The 19065-nt window shown below is 41.4% G+C and overlaps 1 protein-coding gene across 1 annotated transcript in view; it reads right to left on the minus strand.

Moving 5' to 3' along the window:
- The window catches only part of LOC142440051 (solute carrier organic anion transporter family member 4C1-like), a 76449-nt gene that overhangs the window by 15750 nt on the left and 41634 nt on the right, over window positions 1–19065 (minus strand). Inside the window, exon 3 of the mRNA XM_075542669.1 lies at window positions 5604–5786. Coding sequence (XP_075398784.1) covers window positions 5604–5786 — 183 coding nt within the window. The remainder of the gene's footprint in view (window positions 1–5603; window positions 5787–19065) is intronic.

Genomic DNA, 19065 nt, shown 5'->3' on the forward strand with positions numbered 1-19065 from the left:
TTGGGTTTGCTTGTTTTACTCTTATAGATAAAAACAATGTGCAATAAGTCTTTTTCACACTGAACACACCCTAATCACATTCTCTATGTATTATAGCAGCCTGGGCCTGCTAACTACTCTGTTTTATAAAAATAAGGTGTTACTTTAAGCTTCCTGCTCTCTGTGAATCTCCTCTTTTTCACTTGCAGAAGAATTAAACTGAATTTATTTCCATCTTCAAAATATTTAAAATCTTGTGACATATAAATGTGTACTTTTGAAAAACAAAATATGCATACAGTGCAGTCAACGTTTTTCTATTAACTCATAAGACTCTCATTTCTATTCATGAAAGAACAGTAATAAAAGCATGTTTCAAAAGTTCATGAAAAAATATATAATTAAAGTACAATGGATTTTCCCACAAACTTTTAAAGTCCCCTCATATTCCCAAAGATAAGTATAGTCAGAGACCAAAATAATTATGAATGAGATCAGGTCTTTCAAATGAAAACCACAGAAGACAATTTTAAAACATCTAACTTTTACATCTATGTCAATTACTTTAATTTTATTCAGAGCTATGTTTTTCATGTAAATGATGTATCAGTAGGAAAATTAAAGAGTATAATTTATTATAACTTTGTTGTTGCTGTTATGTGTCTTTGGGTTGGTTCTGACCCATAGTGACACACTGTGCACAACAGAACAAATGCTGCTCCATCCTCACAACTGTTCCTCTGGTTGAACTCGCTGTGACAAGCATTGTGTCACTCCATCTTGTGAAGGGGCTGCCTCTTTTTTTCTGCCCCTCTACTTCACCAAGTATGATGTCTTTTTCCAGGGACTCGTCTCTCCTGAAACATGCCCAGAGTACACGAGACAAAGTCTCTCCATCTTTGCCTATAAAGAGCATACTGGCTGTATTTCTTCCAACACAGATTTGTCTGTTCTTTTGGCAGTCCATGGTAGTTTCAATATTCTTCACTGGCACCATAATGCAAATGCATTGATTCTTCTCCAGTCTTCCTTATTTAATGTCTAAGTTTCACATGCATATGCAATGATTGAAGATACCATGATTGAGTCAGGCGTACCCTAGTCTTCAAGGTAACATCCTTGTTTTTCAACACTTTAATAAATGAATATGCGTATAAAAAGGAGAAAATGTGAGTTTGAATCTGCTTAGACAACTAAAGTTTAGTACCCATTAAAAGTTTGAACCGAACCATTGCCACAGAGCTGTTTCTGTCACATCGCCGCCCAATGTGCTGCACGGCGGCTCAGCAGCTCCATGGGCTCTTCATGGTCATGGCCTCACAGGCACCAATCTTCAAGCTTTGTCCTCGGTGTCTCCAAGGACGTCTGCACTGCCAGTCTTCCAGCTAATCGCCATATGCTTCATCATTTTCAGTTAATCACCATATGCGCAATCAGGGACATTTAGTATGTAAAGAGATTTAATTGATAGAATATGTGTTTTTATCTTTTAAGATTTAGTATATTTCAGATATGCAGAAACTATTAAAGGAAGCAAGTATAATGAGTTTGAGAATGTTTTTTATTTTATGACTAAAAATGCAATTATCAAAATTAAAGTGAAATTTATTTAAAGCCTATTACTAACAGGGGCAGTGAGAATTACTAAACTGAAAGATATATGACCAGTAAATGTTTGCAAGAAGCAAAAAATAAAGAACGAAGGACAGAAAGAAAGAAAGAAAAGGCAGAAAAGAAGATAAAAGATATGGGTGGAATGAGACATTTCAAAACCCAATGAAATACATCACACAATACAGTCAGAAAGTTATGTAAATTCCAACCAGGCTAAATAAAAGGAAATTTGGACCTAGACTCATTTATAATAAAACTTTTGGAAATTAAATGCAGAGAAACTCTTAAAATTACCTGTAGCTGGGTTAGTGCTGTCTGTGTGTGGATGTGTGACAGCATACTTAACAGAATATATGACTTAAATATATACTTAACAGAAACAAAGCAAGTGTGAGAACAATATTTATAAAGTACTGAGAGGAAATTAATGGTCAACTAGTAATTTATTCCTAGAGAAAATAACATCAAGAAAAGGAGTTTAAAAACAATCATTTCAGGATAAATAAAACTGTTATAATTCATCACAAGCTGATTGCTCCAGGAAATTAACTCAAAAACATTCCTTATGCATTGATCCCAGATCAATGCTCAGAGTTACCGTAAGAAAAGAAAGTCATAGAAAAAATTAAATGTGCATCTTAAGGTAAATATGATTAGATTTTTAAAAATAAAACATAATTTCATGACTTCAAGTACCTAAGAGATTATATATAATTATGCAAAAACAGTTGAGGGTAAATAAAATTAAAGATTTCTAAGGCCCTTATGGTGATGATCATGTGGTAAAAGTATCAACAAACATCAAGATCTTAAAAGTAATGGAGTATGTATCTACGAAGTTAACAGAAAAGAAAATGAAATAAAATTGAATTTCTCAAAAGAAAAAAAGTACATAGAGCAAGTAGAAGGTACACATTAAAACAAAAGATGTATACTCAGACTATAGTAAATGAATTTAAAATTCCAATGAAAAGAAACAGATGATCAATGAAAAAATATGAAGGGTGAAAGGTTGTGAAAAATACAGCTTTTATGTTAATTAATAGTCTTCATTTTAACAGGTAGCAAATATTGGCTGTTGTTTTTTCATTTACCTCATTTTATCTTGCTATGGTTTTCATGTATACAAACAATACCTGCTATTTTACAAGAAAGGACGAATGGAAGAATTTGAAAATGGGGAAATATGCAAATAAAGAAAGCATCCGAAAGGAAGAATTTCATTCACCAAAACCAATTATCCAATGAAAAATATCTGTAATAAGACAAAATTTATGCTAAATACTATAATTAAGAAGAGTTCATATGAAACTAAGGGATAAAATTAATTTTTCAGTTTTGTGACTTTTCATATTTTCCTGTACTCTAAATAATTACCATTATACGAATCCCTGCTACCTTTGAAAGAGTTAACGGAGCAGACTTAAAGTTGTAATCCTTCAATCGACCTGCTTGTCAGGTTGACCCTTGGCTGATCTCTAGAGACTTGGATGTCAGGAGAGTTGTCCCCGTTCCCTAACTAATAATTGAGGTTTACTGGTTCAAACCGCTTGTATAAACAATGGGATTTTTGCTGAGCGTCAATTTTCCTTCTGGGAATTTGTACCTTTGTTACATGCTAGTCAGAGGCTGCCTACATGGCCAGATTCCAATAAAAACATTGGGCACCGAGTCTCTAATGAGGATCTCTGGTGGAGAGTATTTCATATGTGGTATCAACTTGCTGTTTAAAGACCTCCTTGTGTTGACTATTGTCCTATTAGTAGAAGACTCTAGGATGCTTGCTCCTGGTTTCCACTGGACTTCATCCCCTGCCTTTTCCCTCTGCTGATTGCTTTGTATCTGTTTCCTTTAGTAAGTCAGAGGAGAGAATATTGTTATTGTTAGGTGTCATCGAGTTGGTTATGCCTCACAGTGACACTGGTACAACAAAGCCAAACACTGCCTGCTGCTGTTCCCTTCTTAAAACTGTTCTGACATTTGAGTCCATCGATGCAGACACTATGTCGAGTCATCTTGTCCTAAAAGTCTTCCTCTTGTGCGCTGCTCAGCTACTTTACCAAGCATGATGTGCTTAGCCAGGAACTGATCTCTTCTGAAATAATCCCTCTGAAAGACATGAGACTAAGTCTCACCATCCTTGCCTCTATGAAGCCTCTGGTTGTACTTCTTCCACGAGAGGTTTGTTGTTCTGTGGCAGTCCGTGGCGCTCTCGGGTTCTTCATCAGCACCATCGTTCCAGAGCATCAGTTCTTCTTTAGTCTTATTTTGCAATCTCCAATTTTCTCATGCGTGAGTATTAATTCTAAATACTATTAGGAGCACCAATCCATCTAAATGTTGGGAGTCCTAAATAGATAATTAATAAACCTGGTCTTGAAGATGACGAATACACATACTCTGTTTAAATTCACTTTTAAATCGCGAGTTGGTGGTGAAGAGGGTACATCTGTCCTTTTCTAGCTACAGTAGTGCGGAGACTCCAAATCCCCAGCAGCCCGATCCCCCTCCATCCTCTGTCCTTCTTTACACTATTTTGGCACGAACCTTTCATTTCACAACACTCTGCTTTTCTGCTGGTTCAGTAAGCTGTTGCAATCATCTCATCAAATTCATAGACAATCTCGTGCTCAGAAGGTTATTGGGGAAGTGAACGATGATCATAAATCAGGATCAGAAAGCATTAAGGATACAGCAATTGGTCCTCAGCCACCAGCCACGTCTCTCATGTCCTCACCCTCTCAGCCACATGGTCCCTTGGTCTGTGCCTCAGAGGGCCAGAAAGCCAGCCCACGCTCAGTGTGACGGTCTCAGACTCTAGGCGCTGCTCCTTGGCTCTGTTTCCTAGTCTCCTTGTCTCTGGTTTTGAACTGACAACTCTACTGAGTCACATGTTGTCCACACTGCAGACTTCAGTGTTTCTAAGCTCTGGAACTGCTACCTCAGACAGAGATTTCAAAAGTGCTCCGACCATGGCTCTTTTTTCTTGACGGTCTTGCCACTTCTATCTACCTGCTTGTGCGATGTGTCCTTGTTAGGGGCTGTGGAGTTGGTTCCATGTTATACTGACCCTTTGGACAAGGGGACAGAACCCTTCCCAGTCTTGCCCCATCCTCAAGACTGTGGTGTGATGCCATTGTGGTAGCTGCTGTATCAATTCATCTTGCATAGGATCTTCCTCTTTCTCACTTTAGTAAGCATGATGCCTTTTCCAGGAACCAGTCTCTCCTGACAACATGCCCAAAGTGCAAGAGATGGAGTCCCTCCCTCCTTGCATCTGAGAAGCGTTCTGGCTGTACTTCTAAAAGGGATCTCTCTGTTCTTTTGGCAGCGCACCGTGCTGTCAATATTCTACTGCAGACCATAATTCAAATGCGTTCACCCGTCGTTGGTCTTCCTTTTACAACGCCCAACTTTTACATGCCTGTGAGGCAATTGAAAATGCGATGGCTTGGGGCCACATGAACCTAGCTCCTCAAAGTGACTTCCTTGTTCCTCAACACTTTAAAGAGCTCTTCTACAGAATATTCACTCTATGCAATATGTCCTTTGATCTCTTGACTGCTACTCCCATGAATATTCATTGTGGATTCAAGAATATTGGAGATACCATGAAGTACCCAAAGATTGAACCAAGCTTTGGAGAGAAATGGGGGAGGACAGCCAGGATACCTCACAGAAGTGACGATGGTGAGACTTCGCCTCACCTACTTAGCACATTCTATCAAGAGGGATCAGCCCCGGAGAAGGACACTGTGTTTGGTATGGTAGATGCCAGTGATGAAGAAGAGAACCTTCAATGAGCTGGACTGGCCCCAGAGCTGGAACTATGAATGTAATCATAACAAACCATGTGAAGACAATGAAGAACTGAGCATTATTTCTTTCTGTTGTACAAAAGTTTTCCATCAATCAAAACTATCTTGATGGAGCCTATCAGTATGTGTTACTGGGAACTTAAATAAATAAGACAAAAAGCATGAACCCATGTATATTCAAATCCAACTTACCTATGTAGAGAGAAGATTTGTGTGTGGGCACAGACTCGTCAATAAACGCTGTGCCTAGGGTGTACAGAGGCGTCCCTCCTGTTCCCAGCAACAGTTGTCCCAAGATGAAGACATACAAGTAGTTAGAAAGTAATGAAGTTGAATCATCACAGCTAGTGCTGTTCCTTGTTGCCAAGCAAGTGTCTTGGGGGTGGGGGGAGAGAAATATGAAAGATTAAAATTGAGAATTTACAGAAACACCCCTTAATAATTTAAATATCAATCTTAACAATTATATGTATCAAATATAACCTTCTTTATTTATTCCAGTTAATTTAATTATATTTGAACTACTGAGAAATAAATATCTCTAAAGAAAATTTACAAAGTATAGCCACATCAAAATTTAGAAGCTGAGCAACCTTAATAATCAGAAAACTTTCTCAGGAAAAGTCATAGGCTGACAGAATCAAGAAAAGATGAAAGTGGGAAGACGAGAAAAGAAGTGAGGAAGGCAAAAATGAGACAGAACTCAGCCCAAACATGCTAGTAATATGAATAAATTGAATAACACTAAACAATCCTGTTTAAAAGGAAGTCACTTCAGGAAAACAAACAGGTAAAATATTAAAGACAGATCACTTTGTCATATGGTTCAATAAGCCATGAGAATAATTTAACGTTGAAATAAGTTACTGTAACACAGACCTTTAAATAGTCTTTAAAATCATATATTCTAATGATATTTCAATTAATTTTGCACCATATCACATGCAAAAAAAGAATTTATTGAATGACTGTGAATAGGTAGAGGTGAAAACCAAGTCATACCTATATACATGTTTGATCATCCTAATTCAAAGACCCTGGTTTCACACTTCTCTCTGTGAATCATAACTTTAGAGTGGTTACTTTCATATTCCATGATCTATGCATCTATGCATCTATGTATCTATGTAATATTCCAGGATCTATGTATCTATGTAATATTCCATGATCTATGTCTTCCTCATTGAGTTATTATGAGAAATAGGCAATATCTTTTAAGCATCTGCTGTTGCCCCTCCTCTCAGAAACTACTCAATATGCTATAATTTGTCAGTCAGTCCTGACTTACAGTGACCCTCTGTACAGCAGAAGGGAACACTACCCAGACCTGCCCCATGCTCACAACTCTTCTTATGTCTGAGCGCATTTTGCAGCCACTGTGTCAATCCATCCACCCACTGTGTCAAGGGCCCTGCACGCTTTCCCAGTGCCTCTCTTTACCGAGCATGAGGGCCTGGTGGAGTAGTGGCTGTGGTGGACTGCTAACTGCAAAGTCAATAGTTCAAAATCATTCTATTAAACTGTTCAGCATGAAGGATACCTTTGCCTAATATTTTAGAAGACGTTTCTTATTTTTCCATCATTTTATTGGGGATTCTTACAGCTCTTAGAATGGTCCATACATCAATTGCATTAATCACATTTGTACATTTGTTGCCATCATCATTTTCAAAGCATTTTCTTTCTACTTGAGCCCTTGGTATCAGCTCCTCTTTTAATTTTAAGTATACAATATTCTTGACTCATATTTCAAGACATTTCTAGAAATCAAGGATGCTCAAAGATGCCCACCCAGTGTAAGCAAGTTTAAAATAATTTCAATGGAATGTGTCATAGGAGAGTTTTATAAAGCACGCAGATTGACGTCTGTGAACTTGGCGTCATCATTAGTGGAAGCCTGTTCGAACACGGAGTTTCTCCTTTCAAACAGGAAATGAAAACAGTGCTGCCTAAGTTCTTTCCACACAAACTAAAAGGCACACGAGGACTTTGAGGCTCAGATCCTATGGGGATTCGGCCCTGGTTTGGGTGTGGTCAACTCACTCAGCCGTTCAAAACGCACGGCCGCTCCCTGGGAGAATGACCGAGTGTACTTGGAAAGGTCCGGCGCTCATTCTACTTGGTCCTGTCCACTTGGCATATGAGTAGGAGATGACTTTGTGGAAGTGAGTGTGCGTGGTTTGGTAAAGATAAGCTACGTATGTGCATCAAAGGCCCTCATCAACTGAGGGTAAGAGAACCAACAGAATAGGGGAAAGATCCGTAATGAGATGGTGGATGGACAAGGGACAAATTGCTAAAATCTATAGAAAACACCCCTACAAGAAAATGAATAATAAAATTTTAAATGAACAGAGGACACGAAAACGGGTTATCAAAAAAAGACATCCAGATGACCAACCGACATGCATAATATTTGTGATAGCTGTTTAATGGTTACAAACCAGAATAGAGATGCGACGCCACCTGAAGTGAAATGAAGTTTCTCAATATGGCTCCTCCATCCATTTCTCTGTAACTTCCACCACGCAAGTGGGTAGGACTATCCAAATAAGGTGTAGATGGTTTTAATTCAGAGATTGGTCAGTTTGGCATCCCCCTGGATATAAGAATGAGGCATCTCATAAGTAGAGAGAGAATTCTCAAGATCATTGTGGAGGAAGAGGCACCATCCAAAAGCCCGATGTGAGGCGGTGGAAGCAGCAGAGGCCAGGGCAAGTCAAGTCCATAAGCTGAGGCAAGAAGACCATGAAATAGCACAGAGAAGCCATACCCAGACCACGAGAATGGGAGGCAGCACAGCATGGTCTGAGGAGGCAGAGGCCAAGGGACCAAGTGGCTGAGGGTTAAGGATCAGAGGAAAAGACAGTGCTGTGGACCAATGGTTATATCTTTAATCATTTCATGGGTTCTGATCCTGACTGGTAACCTGTCAACTTTCCCTTCAATAAATCAGCACCCATTCTTGTGAACGCTAGCTGAGTTCTATGGTCATTGAAACAAGTGATCAAACCCAGTAGAGAAGCAGTGTCAAGAGGAGAATTGCTGGGGTCAGAGTAGGGGAAAGAAAGATGGAGGTGAACTTCATGTCAGACCCCTGTCTGGGGAAATCAGCTGAGGGTTAGTGTCAAGTTCAATTCCCTTTCCCCTTTTTGAGACCAAAGGTGTCCTCGAAGTCATGTTCTCACTACCGCCTGCTGGCATTGATAGCAAACTTTTTTAATGGAAAATAAGAAATACTGGTGATCGTGCAGAGAGATTGGAACCCTTATACACTTTGGGTGGGTCTGTAAAGCAGTACAGCAACTGCAGAAGGTGGTATGGTGTTTCCCCAAGCAACTGGAAATAGAAATACCACATCACCTAGCAATGCCACTACCTGGTGTATACCCGAAAGAAATAAGAGACATGGTAGGGGCATCCATGCTCACTGCCACAACACTCACAATAGCAAGGACATGCCCGCTGGTGGTAGAATGGGTAGATACAACTGGGTCCCTGAACACTTCTTATCATGACAGAATAATGATGAGACTGCAACGCCACATGACGTGGATGAGTGTGGAGGACATTGTGCTGAGTGAAGTTAGTCAACACAAGATGGACCACCATAATTATTCTTTCTAATCAGGATACAGGCTTCCATTCCAAAAAAGAAAACAATGCCAGACTTTGATTATTACCAGATGTGGAAGGACAAGGGTGGAAAGAGGAAGTAAGAGGCTAGCGGGTTAACTTGGGTGAAAGGAAAATGAATATTCTACAAGGAGATAAGAGAAAATTGGGCAGATACAGAAAACCATTGGGAGGTCTCATAAATTGTTTAAATCATTGAATGTCAAAAAACAATGATCTGATATGTAAGCACACCCTTAACTCATTCACACTAATTTTTACAAAATGCATGCAACTAGACAAAACAACACAAGAGGGCGCTCCGACCTTGTTTATGAACCAGGAGAGCATGCAAGCACAAAAGAGGTGGATTACCAAGAAAATTAAGACTTACAATTTGAGTTAATGGAGAAACCAATGACCAAACATGCCTCTTACTTGCAGCGGCTTTGGCAAAATGACCAAATAAAATTTGCATTTCATTCAATGACAATTATAGTTTAAAGGTCAATGTCGTGCTCAGCCTCACCCTTACCATCAGAAACGAGTAGCCTGTTAGCGAGACATTTGCAGAGGTGTATCTTGGGTATTCACTGTTAGCAAAGAATTTTACATATAAAATGGACTTCCCGAAGGGCCCAAAAATAAGTGTTGAAAGAAGTACAACCAGAATGTTCCTTAGCAGGGAGACTTAATTTTGCACGCTTTGAATGTGTTATCAATGGGGACCATTCCCTGGAAGGCATCTTGCTTGGTAAAGTTGAAGGTCAGCAAAATAGAAGAAAATCCTCAACAAGATGGATAGACAAGGTGACCGCACCAGTGGACTCAAGTGTCTCAATGGTAGTACGGATGTTGCAGAAATGGGAAGTGAATCTTTCTGTTGAGCATGTGCACTGTGAGTCTTAGAACTGACTTGACAGCTCAAATAAGAACATCCATGGTGGCACAGTATTTGGAGCACTTGGCTTCCACCCAACATGAATGTGGTTGGCACTGTCCACTGAGTGGAGGCATGGTCTGCTGTGGAAAAATTTACAGCCTTGAACACTCGATGGCGCTGTTCTACTTTGGACTCTGGGGTGGCTATGAGAATCAACTCCACAGCAATGGGTTTATGCCTTGTAAAGAAAGAGGAGTGAGGAGGCATAGAATTTGGGGGAACCCAGTCTACATCGGGTAATTTGTGGTGACCACCTTTAAGCAAAGCAGATTCTCTGGCTATAATTTTCTTCGTGTTCCACCACATAATCCCAATCACTACTCCCAGAAAGGAGAAAGAGCTACTGTTTGTGTTAAGGTTGACCATCCACTAGTCTATCAGCATCTTCTGGCCTAAGTAGTGAAGCTCATCCCTACATCACTTTCCTAAAATGTTTAACTTTAGCCCCTAGATAAACCCACCAAAAATCCACTGTATTCTAACAGAGCAGAACTGTCACATAGGGCTCCTAAGGATATATTGTTTTTTAGGACATAAATCTTTATAGAAGCAGACAGCCTCTAATTGCTCTTAAGGATCCACTAGTAGCTTTGAGTTAGCAGGCCAATGTTTAACCCACTATAACACTAATACTGTGGCCCCTGTATAGAAAGATACTCTATTCCGTCTTAAAGGGCTGAGCATAGTTTAGTGTTTTCGATTTACATTGATGATCCCTTTGGCCAAGATTTGGGATTTTCCCTAGTCAATCAATGACACATAGTCTATTAAAATTAAGCAGATTTGATTAAAGGTTCACATGAGTTCAGAACTGAAGACACACCTGGTGTCACAAAGTGAAATCATGCATTCCAAAACAGTGGAGTAACAGAGGCATGGGATAAACTTGAGGATCAAGGCCACCACATTCTGATTGTAGGTTGCTAGAACCAAGGTGAAATGGGATAATTTGAGGAGGTGAGGTCTTAGAAGCATTCTTTTTATATCTTTAATAACAGAGAAATGGGTTTCCTTTATTTTATACCAAGCTTATATAAGCCCATCACAGTTGCAGCGAAATTAAGGAAAAGTTCAAATGGAGTCAGGACCAGTACCTATTTATTCTGATACAAATCAAGTGCCTCAATTTTAGAACTCTTATGCAACGTTTCACATTCTGTCTCCCAATATATATTATTCTCTAGAGCTATAATCTAATCTAAATTGAATGCCTCAATTATTAAGAGAAAGCTTATCTTTTGACTAAATCATTGTTCTTTCTGATTTTTCTGTATTTACTTTTATCATCTATCAGTCTTCTGCTCATCAAGTTTATATTGTCAGAATTACTTAATTTTATCTTACTTTACTATAATGACCACACTCTCTTCTTTCTCTATTGAAATCTTCTCCATTTTTAAAACCTAGATCAAATCCCCCTTCTACATCAGTGTCAAAGTTCTCCCCTGAGTGCCAAAATGACACTCTTCGATGTGCACTTCTTTCTTCATTCACCGACTATAAGCACCAGTGTTTTGATTGCCTGTGTGAATCATTAAAGGCCTTTTGTGGCAGTCTTTAAAGACACTGACTACTGACCTAAAGGCTTCTGCCTGGACTCACCAGCTGCGCCACCGGAGAAAGGTGTGGCTCCCTGATTCCGTAAGTATTTCATGCCTTGGACGTGCTTTATGGCCATTCTATTTCTGTCTCTTCTGCCTGCAGGGTCATTGTGAGTTGAGATCATCTAGATGAGAATGACTTTTTGGTTTATGACTGATGGAGATTTCAATGATCATATCTGGTAGTTCTTATCCTCTATCTTAACAACAACACCACAACCACTGAAACATTACCATTTTTACCAATGATTATAAAAGCTCTTCCACTGACATATAGCACTTTACCTAATCTCCTATGACTGAGTTAACTATGAATTTCTTCATTTTACATGTGAGTAAAGTAAGGCTCAGGTTGTTGTTGTTGGTGGTGGTGGTGCTCAAAGTCAGTTCCCATTCATAGCAACCTAATGTACAGCAGAATGAGCACTGCCAGGTTTTGTGGTAGCTTCACAGTTGCTATTATGTTTGAGCCCATTGTTACAGCCACTGGGCGAGTCTATCTTGAAGAGGGTCTTCATGTTTTACTGACCCTCCACTTTGCCATGCATGATGTCCTTTTCCAGGAACTGGCTTCTCCTTATCTCATGTCTAAAGTACATGAGATCAAGTGTCACCATCCTCACTGCTAAGAAGCACATGGCATATTTTTTTTCAAGACAAATGTGTTTGCACTTCTGTTACTATGTGGTCCTTCCCATACTCTTGACCGCCACCATCATTCAACGGGGTCACAACTTCTCAGGCCTTCTGTATTCATTTTCTAGCTCTCACATGCATATGAGGCTGTTGAATGTTCCATGACTGCAGTCAGGCAGCCCTTGTTCCTCCAACTGACATTTTTGCTCTTTATCACTTGAAAGAGGTCTTGGGCAGCAGGTTTGTCTAAAGCAGTAAACCAAAACCAAACGCTCCCACTGAGTGGATTCCACGCCATAGCAATCCTATTCCAAAACATCTTCATCAATTATAACTCACGGGATTTTATAGGACAGAGCATAACTGCTACCTAGTATGTCTGATAACTTCATCTGTCTCCCTTGGAGCAGCTGATAGAGTAGAAATGCAGCCCAATACACAATCCATACAGATTGCCTAAGTATGATAACACAAAACAATCCTGACACACACTTTTCCTGATTTTAAACTACGTACTATTCCCTTGTTCTCCTCAAATGACTGGCTCTTGTGCTACAAACAGGTTTCACATCAGCACAGCTATGGATTTGGAATTCTATATTTCACAATGTTTTCTGGAGTTCGTTATGATGCACACACAATGCATTTGTGTCGGTAAGAAAACACAGTAAACCTCTTTCTGGGATTCTCTTCTCCCAGCCAAGGTCCACCTGATATCAACAATGATGTCTCTCAGTCCACACCTTCCGAATTCAACTTGAATTTATGGCAGCTCCTTGCAGATGTACTGCTACAGTCATTTTTGAACCATCTTCATCAAATGTCCCCTTACATGTGATATGAATGACAGTTTGATGACTTCATGATCCAGGGAGTCACCTTTCTTTGCAATGGGCGCCTTTCTTCCAATCAGTGGGCCAGGTAGCTGTCTTCCCAATTTCTTGGCATCGACTCTTGAGTGCATCTATTATTACATCAGTTCATAGGAATATCTCAATTGATGTTTCATCATTTACTTGCATGAAGAATATTTGATTAGTTCCACATTCTGATGTGATCCTTTCTTTGGCAAAATACAGATCGGTTCCACTCCATTGGCCAGGTAGCCATCTCTGAATTTCTTGGCATAGACAAGCGAGTGCTTGGAGAGCATCACGTTGTATTCCATGCGTTTCTGGAGTCTTCTTTTCCACTGGTACCTTCAGTGCCGCTGGAACGTATTCCTTCAAACCCACTGGTTCCTGATCGTCTGCTACCCTCGAAATGGTTGTTCCTCAGAACATTCTTTTTGGGACAGTGACTCGGTGTAGTCCTTTCACCTTCAGTTGATGCTTCCTGCATCATTCAGAATCAGATTAACTTCCCCCAAATCACATTGCTATTATACAGTGGAGCGAGAATTTAAAACTAGGTCCTTAAGACTTAAGGATTTAATTTTACCAACCAAATCATTACATAAAGTAAAAATAATTGGTTATGTGGGTAATTTGTCATGTGAATTTAAAACGTCCTTATATAAGGCTTTGCATCAATATAAAAATGTTTTATATTAAATCTAACATAACAGTCCGTACCGTGCAAGTGGAAGTAGAGCTGTTCCATGGGGCATCTCAATGGCTACTTTTTCAAAAGTAGAGCGCCATGTTTTTATTCCTAAGCATCTCTGTGTCGACCAGAGCCTCCACCTTTTCAGTTTGTAGTCAAGCATATTAGCTACTTGAGCCATATTTAATATGTATATGAGAACATTTGGAATTTCCCGAGTTAGCACCAATGGTTAAGCAGTTGACCCCTAGCCAGAAACGTTAGCAGCTCAAACCCCACCAGATGCACAGGGGGAGGCAGGCCAGGGACCTGCTACCAGAAATGTCACCGGATTGGTAGTTTCACTCTGATCCGCCATCAGTTGGAAGAACCTCGGCGGCAGCGGCAGCAGCAGCAGCAGCACAGGCATCGTTATTTATCAGTTTCCTTAGGAAAAAGATCAAAACAAACCACAGCGATCTGCCCCGCGCTAACACGCAGCAACACTGTAGGACAGAGCAGAACGGAGCCACAAAGTGTTTGAGGCTAAAAGGCCTCCTCTTTCTCGGAAACAACATCTGGTGGGTTTTAACTGCCGATACTGTGGTTGACACAAAGCACGACAGACGACTGAAGCAAAATAATCCGTTCACACAGGGAAAGTCAAAGGGCAAGCACGAAGTGCTGCTAACGGTAGGTAGAAGATCACCTAAGCATAGCTGTCACTGACTTGGTGAGAGGGTTCGAGTCTCAGGTAGAGGGCAGAGCTGCTTCTGAAGCTAGCTCGGAAGGGGAATGCCTAAGAAATAAGAACCACACTCGCCAGTAGCAAACTGCTCCTGGGTGAACCCAACGAAAAAACAGAGTCATATAACCCAGGACATTTTTCTGTTAAAATACAAAAATAGGCTGGAAAATAGTGGATAGTGGATCTAGATGGACAAATAAAAACAACCTGAATAGTTCACTTTAATTGTTATCTTAGTATCTACTTTTAGCGTTGTCCACGTGTTTTTACTCTTTAAAGAAAAAGTGACAAGGCGTCTGTGAATTGAACCCATTATAGAGTCAATTCCGTTTTCTCTCACCTGAAACCATTTTGTAAAACTAAACCCACAGCTGTCAACTCATCCTTGGCAGAGCAGAACTGCCTAGAAACATCTATATATTCTTCCTGCCAACTGGCCGGCAAGCTGGAAACACAGATTCTCAGTTAGCAACCGACTGATGATCCACTCCATCACCAGGAATCCCGAGAGTCCCTCAGCAGAGTAGTAATGGCAACTAAGCTTGGCCGCAAGAGTCCTCTCCTCGAGGCTGGTCTCACTTGCCTCACTACCTCTAATGCAAACCACCGCCGACGGTCTTCATATAAAGTAATGTATGCGGGGGGCGGGGAGTGGAGGACAAAACAGTACATAAACTGCCTGACCAATGACTTAGGTAGGATAAATGCACGCTGTGTATCTCTCCTGGAAGGCATTATGGGTGCATTCACATGGGGCAGCTGACAGGCACTACTATGGCAGGGGAAAGAAGGTTCTCGACTATTCAGTGAAATGGTTATTCAAGAAATTAACCAATGATCTAATACGTTTGATTGAAAGTGTCTTCCACAGTGATTGCACTCAGGTCATCTTTAATGGGGCACAAAAATATCTTCATATTTGGAGTTCATTCCAAGATTCACCCTAGACATCCTTCAGCTGTACTTCTTACCTTTTAAACAAAATCATTTCCTGCCTGCCCCCCAGCTGACCTGATAGCTGACTGAGCAGTATATCCACTGATTCTGTGCATTAACCAATATATATCTGTACTTCAAATCTTTTCCTTTTCCATCATATCAAAGGACAATTTTGCTCTATCTCCTATGGACAAAGCTTATTAAAGGGCAGTCCACTTTTGGTAGGCGCCAACAAATATGGGAAACCCTCTACAGTACCGTACCACCTCCTCTACACCAGCCACAGGGAGTTTGCTGTAACGTCTCACACTAAATACACCGACGTTTTCATTGTGAAGGCCAGGCTTTCAGGTCCCATTAAGAATAACCATTCTCTCTCTGCCAGTGGGCGAGCAGAAAAGCAGGTAGGATGTCGGAGATCACTGAATGTGGCTCTTCTAGCCGGAGCCTTTGCTATTCCCACTGCATCAGTGCTCCTCAACCTTCCTCTGCCACGGCCCTTTCATCCAGGTCCTCATGTTGTGGTGACAACCCCCTCCCAACCATAAAATTATTTTCATTGATACTTCATAACTGTAAATTTGCTACTGTTATGAATTGGGTGACCCCTGTGAAAGAGTCATTACAATTTTTTTAAATTAAAAATGAGTCATTCAACCCCCAAAGGGGTCGCAGCCCACAGGCTGAGAACCGCTGCACAATATTATGTTCCTTTTCCTAATGGGTCTGGATAAGAAGGTGGAGAAGACACGGATTAGACTATTTGATTCCGCTGTGGTGACTGATAAGAGGGTTAATTATGACAGCCATCCTTCTACGTATAAAATCAGCCCTCTCAGCAACAGAAGGGGAGGAATCTTACTGTAGCAAGAAAGAAATGTGAGGAGTGGAGTGTGTCCTTTGGACCCCAAGATCTCTTTGCATTGAATGTCCCTGACCCAGGAGACGACGTTGGCACCAGAGGAGATGGAATGGTGAACTTCCCAGCCTGCTCAGCAAGTGAGGCTGGAGGCTTTGGAGACCTGTGGAGTGGGGTACCCCTGGATTAATTACAGGAGCTGAGTTTGCTGACCACAGAACTGAAGCAACAAAGGCAAGCCCCTTGGCCTTTTATTAAACGAACTTTGTAGGAATTATCAGAGTAGAGCAGAGGCCAAATTAAGAGACCCAGAGCCAGAGAGGTCTGCCTGCACACATAGCAGAAAAGAAATTGTGCTGAAAAGAAAAGAAATTGTGCTGAATGAGCCACTGTATCCTAAGCGTTTCTCACCTGGATTGTGATCTAACAAGCATCCCTAACAAATCCCACAATCATGATCACAGCCCGTGAAATCTGTGAGGTTGCTCACACGAATTATGGAACCTGTTAGGTAGCTAGATTTAGGGACAGGGGGTTGTCCCTCCCATGGCTGTAAAGGCCCCCATAGAGGAGGTTGGGAAGAAATCAGGCAATCTTTAAATGCCTACGAAGACCCCAAACTGAGTATGCTCCTACTCAAGCCCCCGAATCAGGCAGGAGGTACACCTGGGCAGTCCAAACCAGGCCCAGGCTTATGACATCACTCAGGTGGGCTCCATCAAATGGGGTTAACAAATATCTTCAACCACACCTTCCCCCAGCCAGGCGGTGGAATAGAATAAGGGCAGGGGCCACTCTCTGGGACGCCCTCTTACTTTTTCTTACCCAGCTCCTAGTGGCAGGGGAGGGTAAGGGTCCCCCTCCCCTGTGTGGGCTTACACGCGCCCACTCTGGGCCCACTCTCTAAGGTTCTTAGGCATCTGGCCTCCAGGGTGCCCTCACCAAGATCCCAGCCACAAGTGCTCTCTTCCACGTAGGTTGGGCATGCTTCCCAGAAATGGTGTGTACCCTTTTGAGACTAAAACCTGAAACTTGTTCCGTCCTTCATAAAAAACCACTTGGATTACAAAACGGGCTTCTCCATTAATTATTTCATCATGTGAAGCCAAGAACCAAGAGGTATTAAATTATTCACCCGAGAAACCTTACAAACCCTGATGAGGCGAGTTGCAGTCCTGGACACCCACAGGGGCCCTTCTATTCTGTCTTACAGGGTGGCCAGGAGGCAGCTGGACTCCGGAGCAGAGAGCTCATTTGGTTTGCTGTGAAGCAGAGTGGGCCGGGCCAGTCTGACCTGCATCTCATAGAAATCAACCTGGCGCTGTAGCTGTAGCTGATGTGGATTTTTGTTTAATTTCCCCTTGCATAGTTAGAGGAAGCAAGACAGCAGCCACACATCGCACATACTTGTTCCTTACAGTGGGATAAAAAGTTGCATGATCATGTAATTACTTGTAAGTAAATATACCAAAGGCTAGGATCATACTTACCATTTTATCTAACAAGGAATGCGACTTTTGACTAATTTCATGATTTGCGATAGCAAACAGCACCCAATTTATAATGGGGAATTCAGGTTACAGAACGCCTGGATCTTCATAACCATATGTTTATAGCTGACTAACCAGCATTTGGGGCAACATACGAATTGCTTTTTAAAATAGAGAGTAGTTGTCAGCAGAAGAAAGCTTTTAACAAAAGCCTATGGGTCAAAACATGGATGCTTGCCAGAGACTCCAAAGAGGGATAGCCTAGTTAACCACCAAATTCCTTTTTTCCAAACATGGGCAAATTTACACATGCCAACCAAACAAACTCACTGCCATTGAGTCAATGCCTGCTCATAAGAACCTTTTAGAACAGGGTAGAACTTTCCCAGACTGTAATTCTTTATGGGAATAGAAAGCTTCATCTTTCTCTCTCAGAGCAGCTGGTAGTTCTGAACAGCAGGCCTTGAGGATTGTAACCCAACTTGTAGCCACTATGCCACCAACGCTCCTTATTTATAGTTGCAGAGGTTAGGATTTCAACTTATTTAGGGGCTGAGGAAGGGACAATGCTTATAAATTAGACAGGTAATGCCTCCAAAAATTTTTTTAATCTAATTTCCCCCTAGTTAGTGATAGTAAAGGTAAAGTACACACTGAATACAGCCTTTTGTTAAGTCAAGAGGTGTTGGCCCTGGTGGAAGCATCGTAAGCAGTGACTCTCCAATATGCAGCTAACATAAGAGAACACAGTGCAACAGCGGAGCGCTTTAACCACTGCCTCTCTAGGCTCCCCGTTAGCTGCACAGTCTTTATACAAGATTTGCTTTCCAGACTGAATGGCAGACCCTGGCCCAGCCCAATCGAGAGACATGTGAGAAATTAGCTAAAGTGAGGAGCATTGGCACCTAGTCCGGCTGTTTTGCTTTTCCAGCCAGTGCCTTCTGGCATTGGACCCACATGCCAGTCCCCCAAGAGCTTTCTGGAAAAGCAGGCCATGCAGTCCTCTGCGCAGAAGCGGAGCAAGGCTTTCCCCAGCAGCCAGAGTGACTCCTTGTTACACTTGCCCATCAGTATTGCTGTGGGATCTTGATGGGCAGGCGATTCAACGGGCCATTACCTTTAACCAAACCCATGTACTTCCCAGAGGAATGTCAGGCCTCTTGCACAACTAGGCCCCACACAGAACAAGGAGGCACCTATAAATAGAAAACAAACAGAGAGCCTAGAGCGTGGGGGGTCTGGGCACCCACCTGAGAGGGGTCTGGACCGCTAAGCTGACGTAGGGAGGATTGAGGGCAA

Source organism: Tenrec ecaudatus, chromosome 2, assembly GCF_050624435.1.
Source record: "Tenrec ecaudatus isolate mTenEca1 chromosome 2, mTenEca1.hap1, whole genome shotgun sequence".
Classification (NCBI taxonomy): domain Eukaryota; kingdom Metazoa; phylum Chordata; class Mammalia; order Afrosoricida; family Tenrecidae; genus Tenrec; species Tenrec ecaudatus.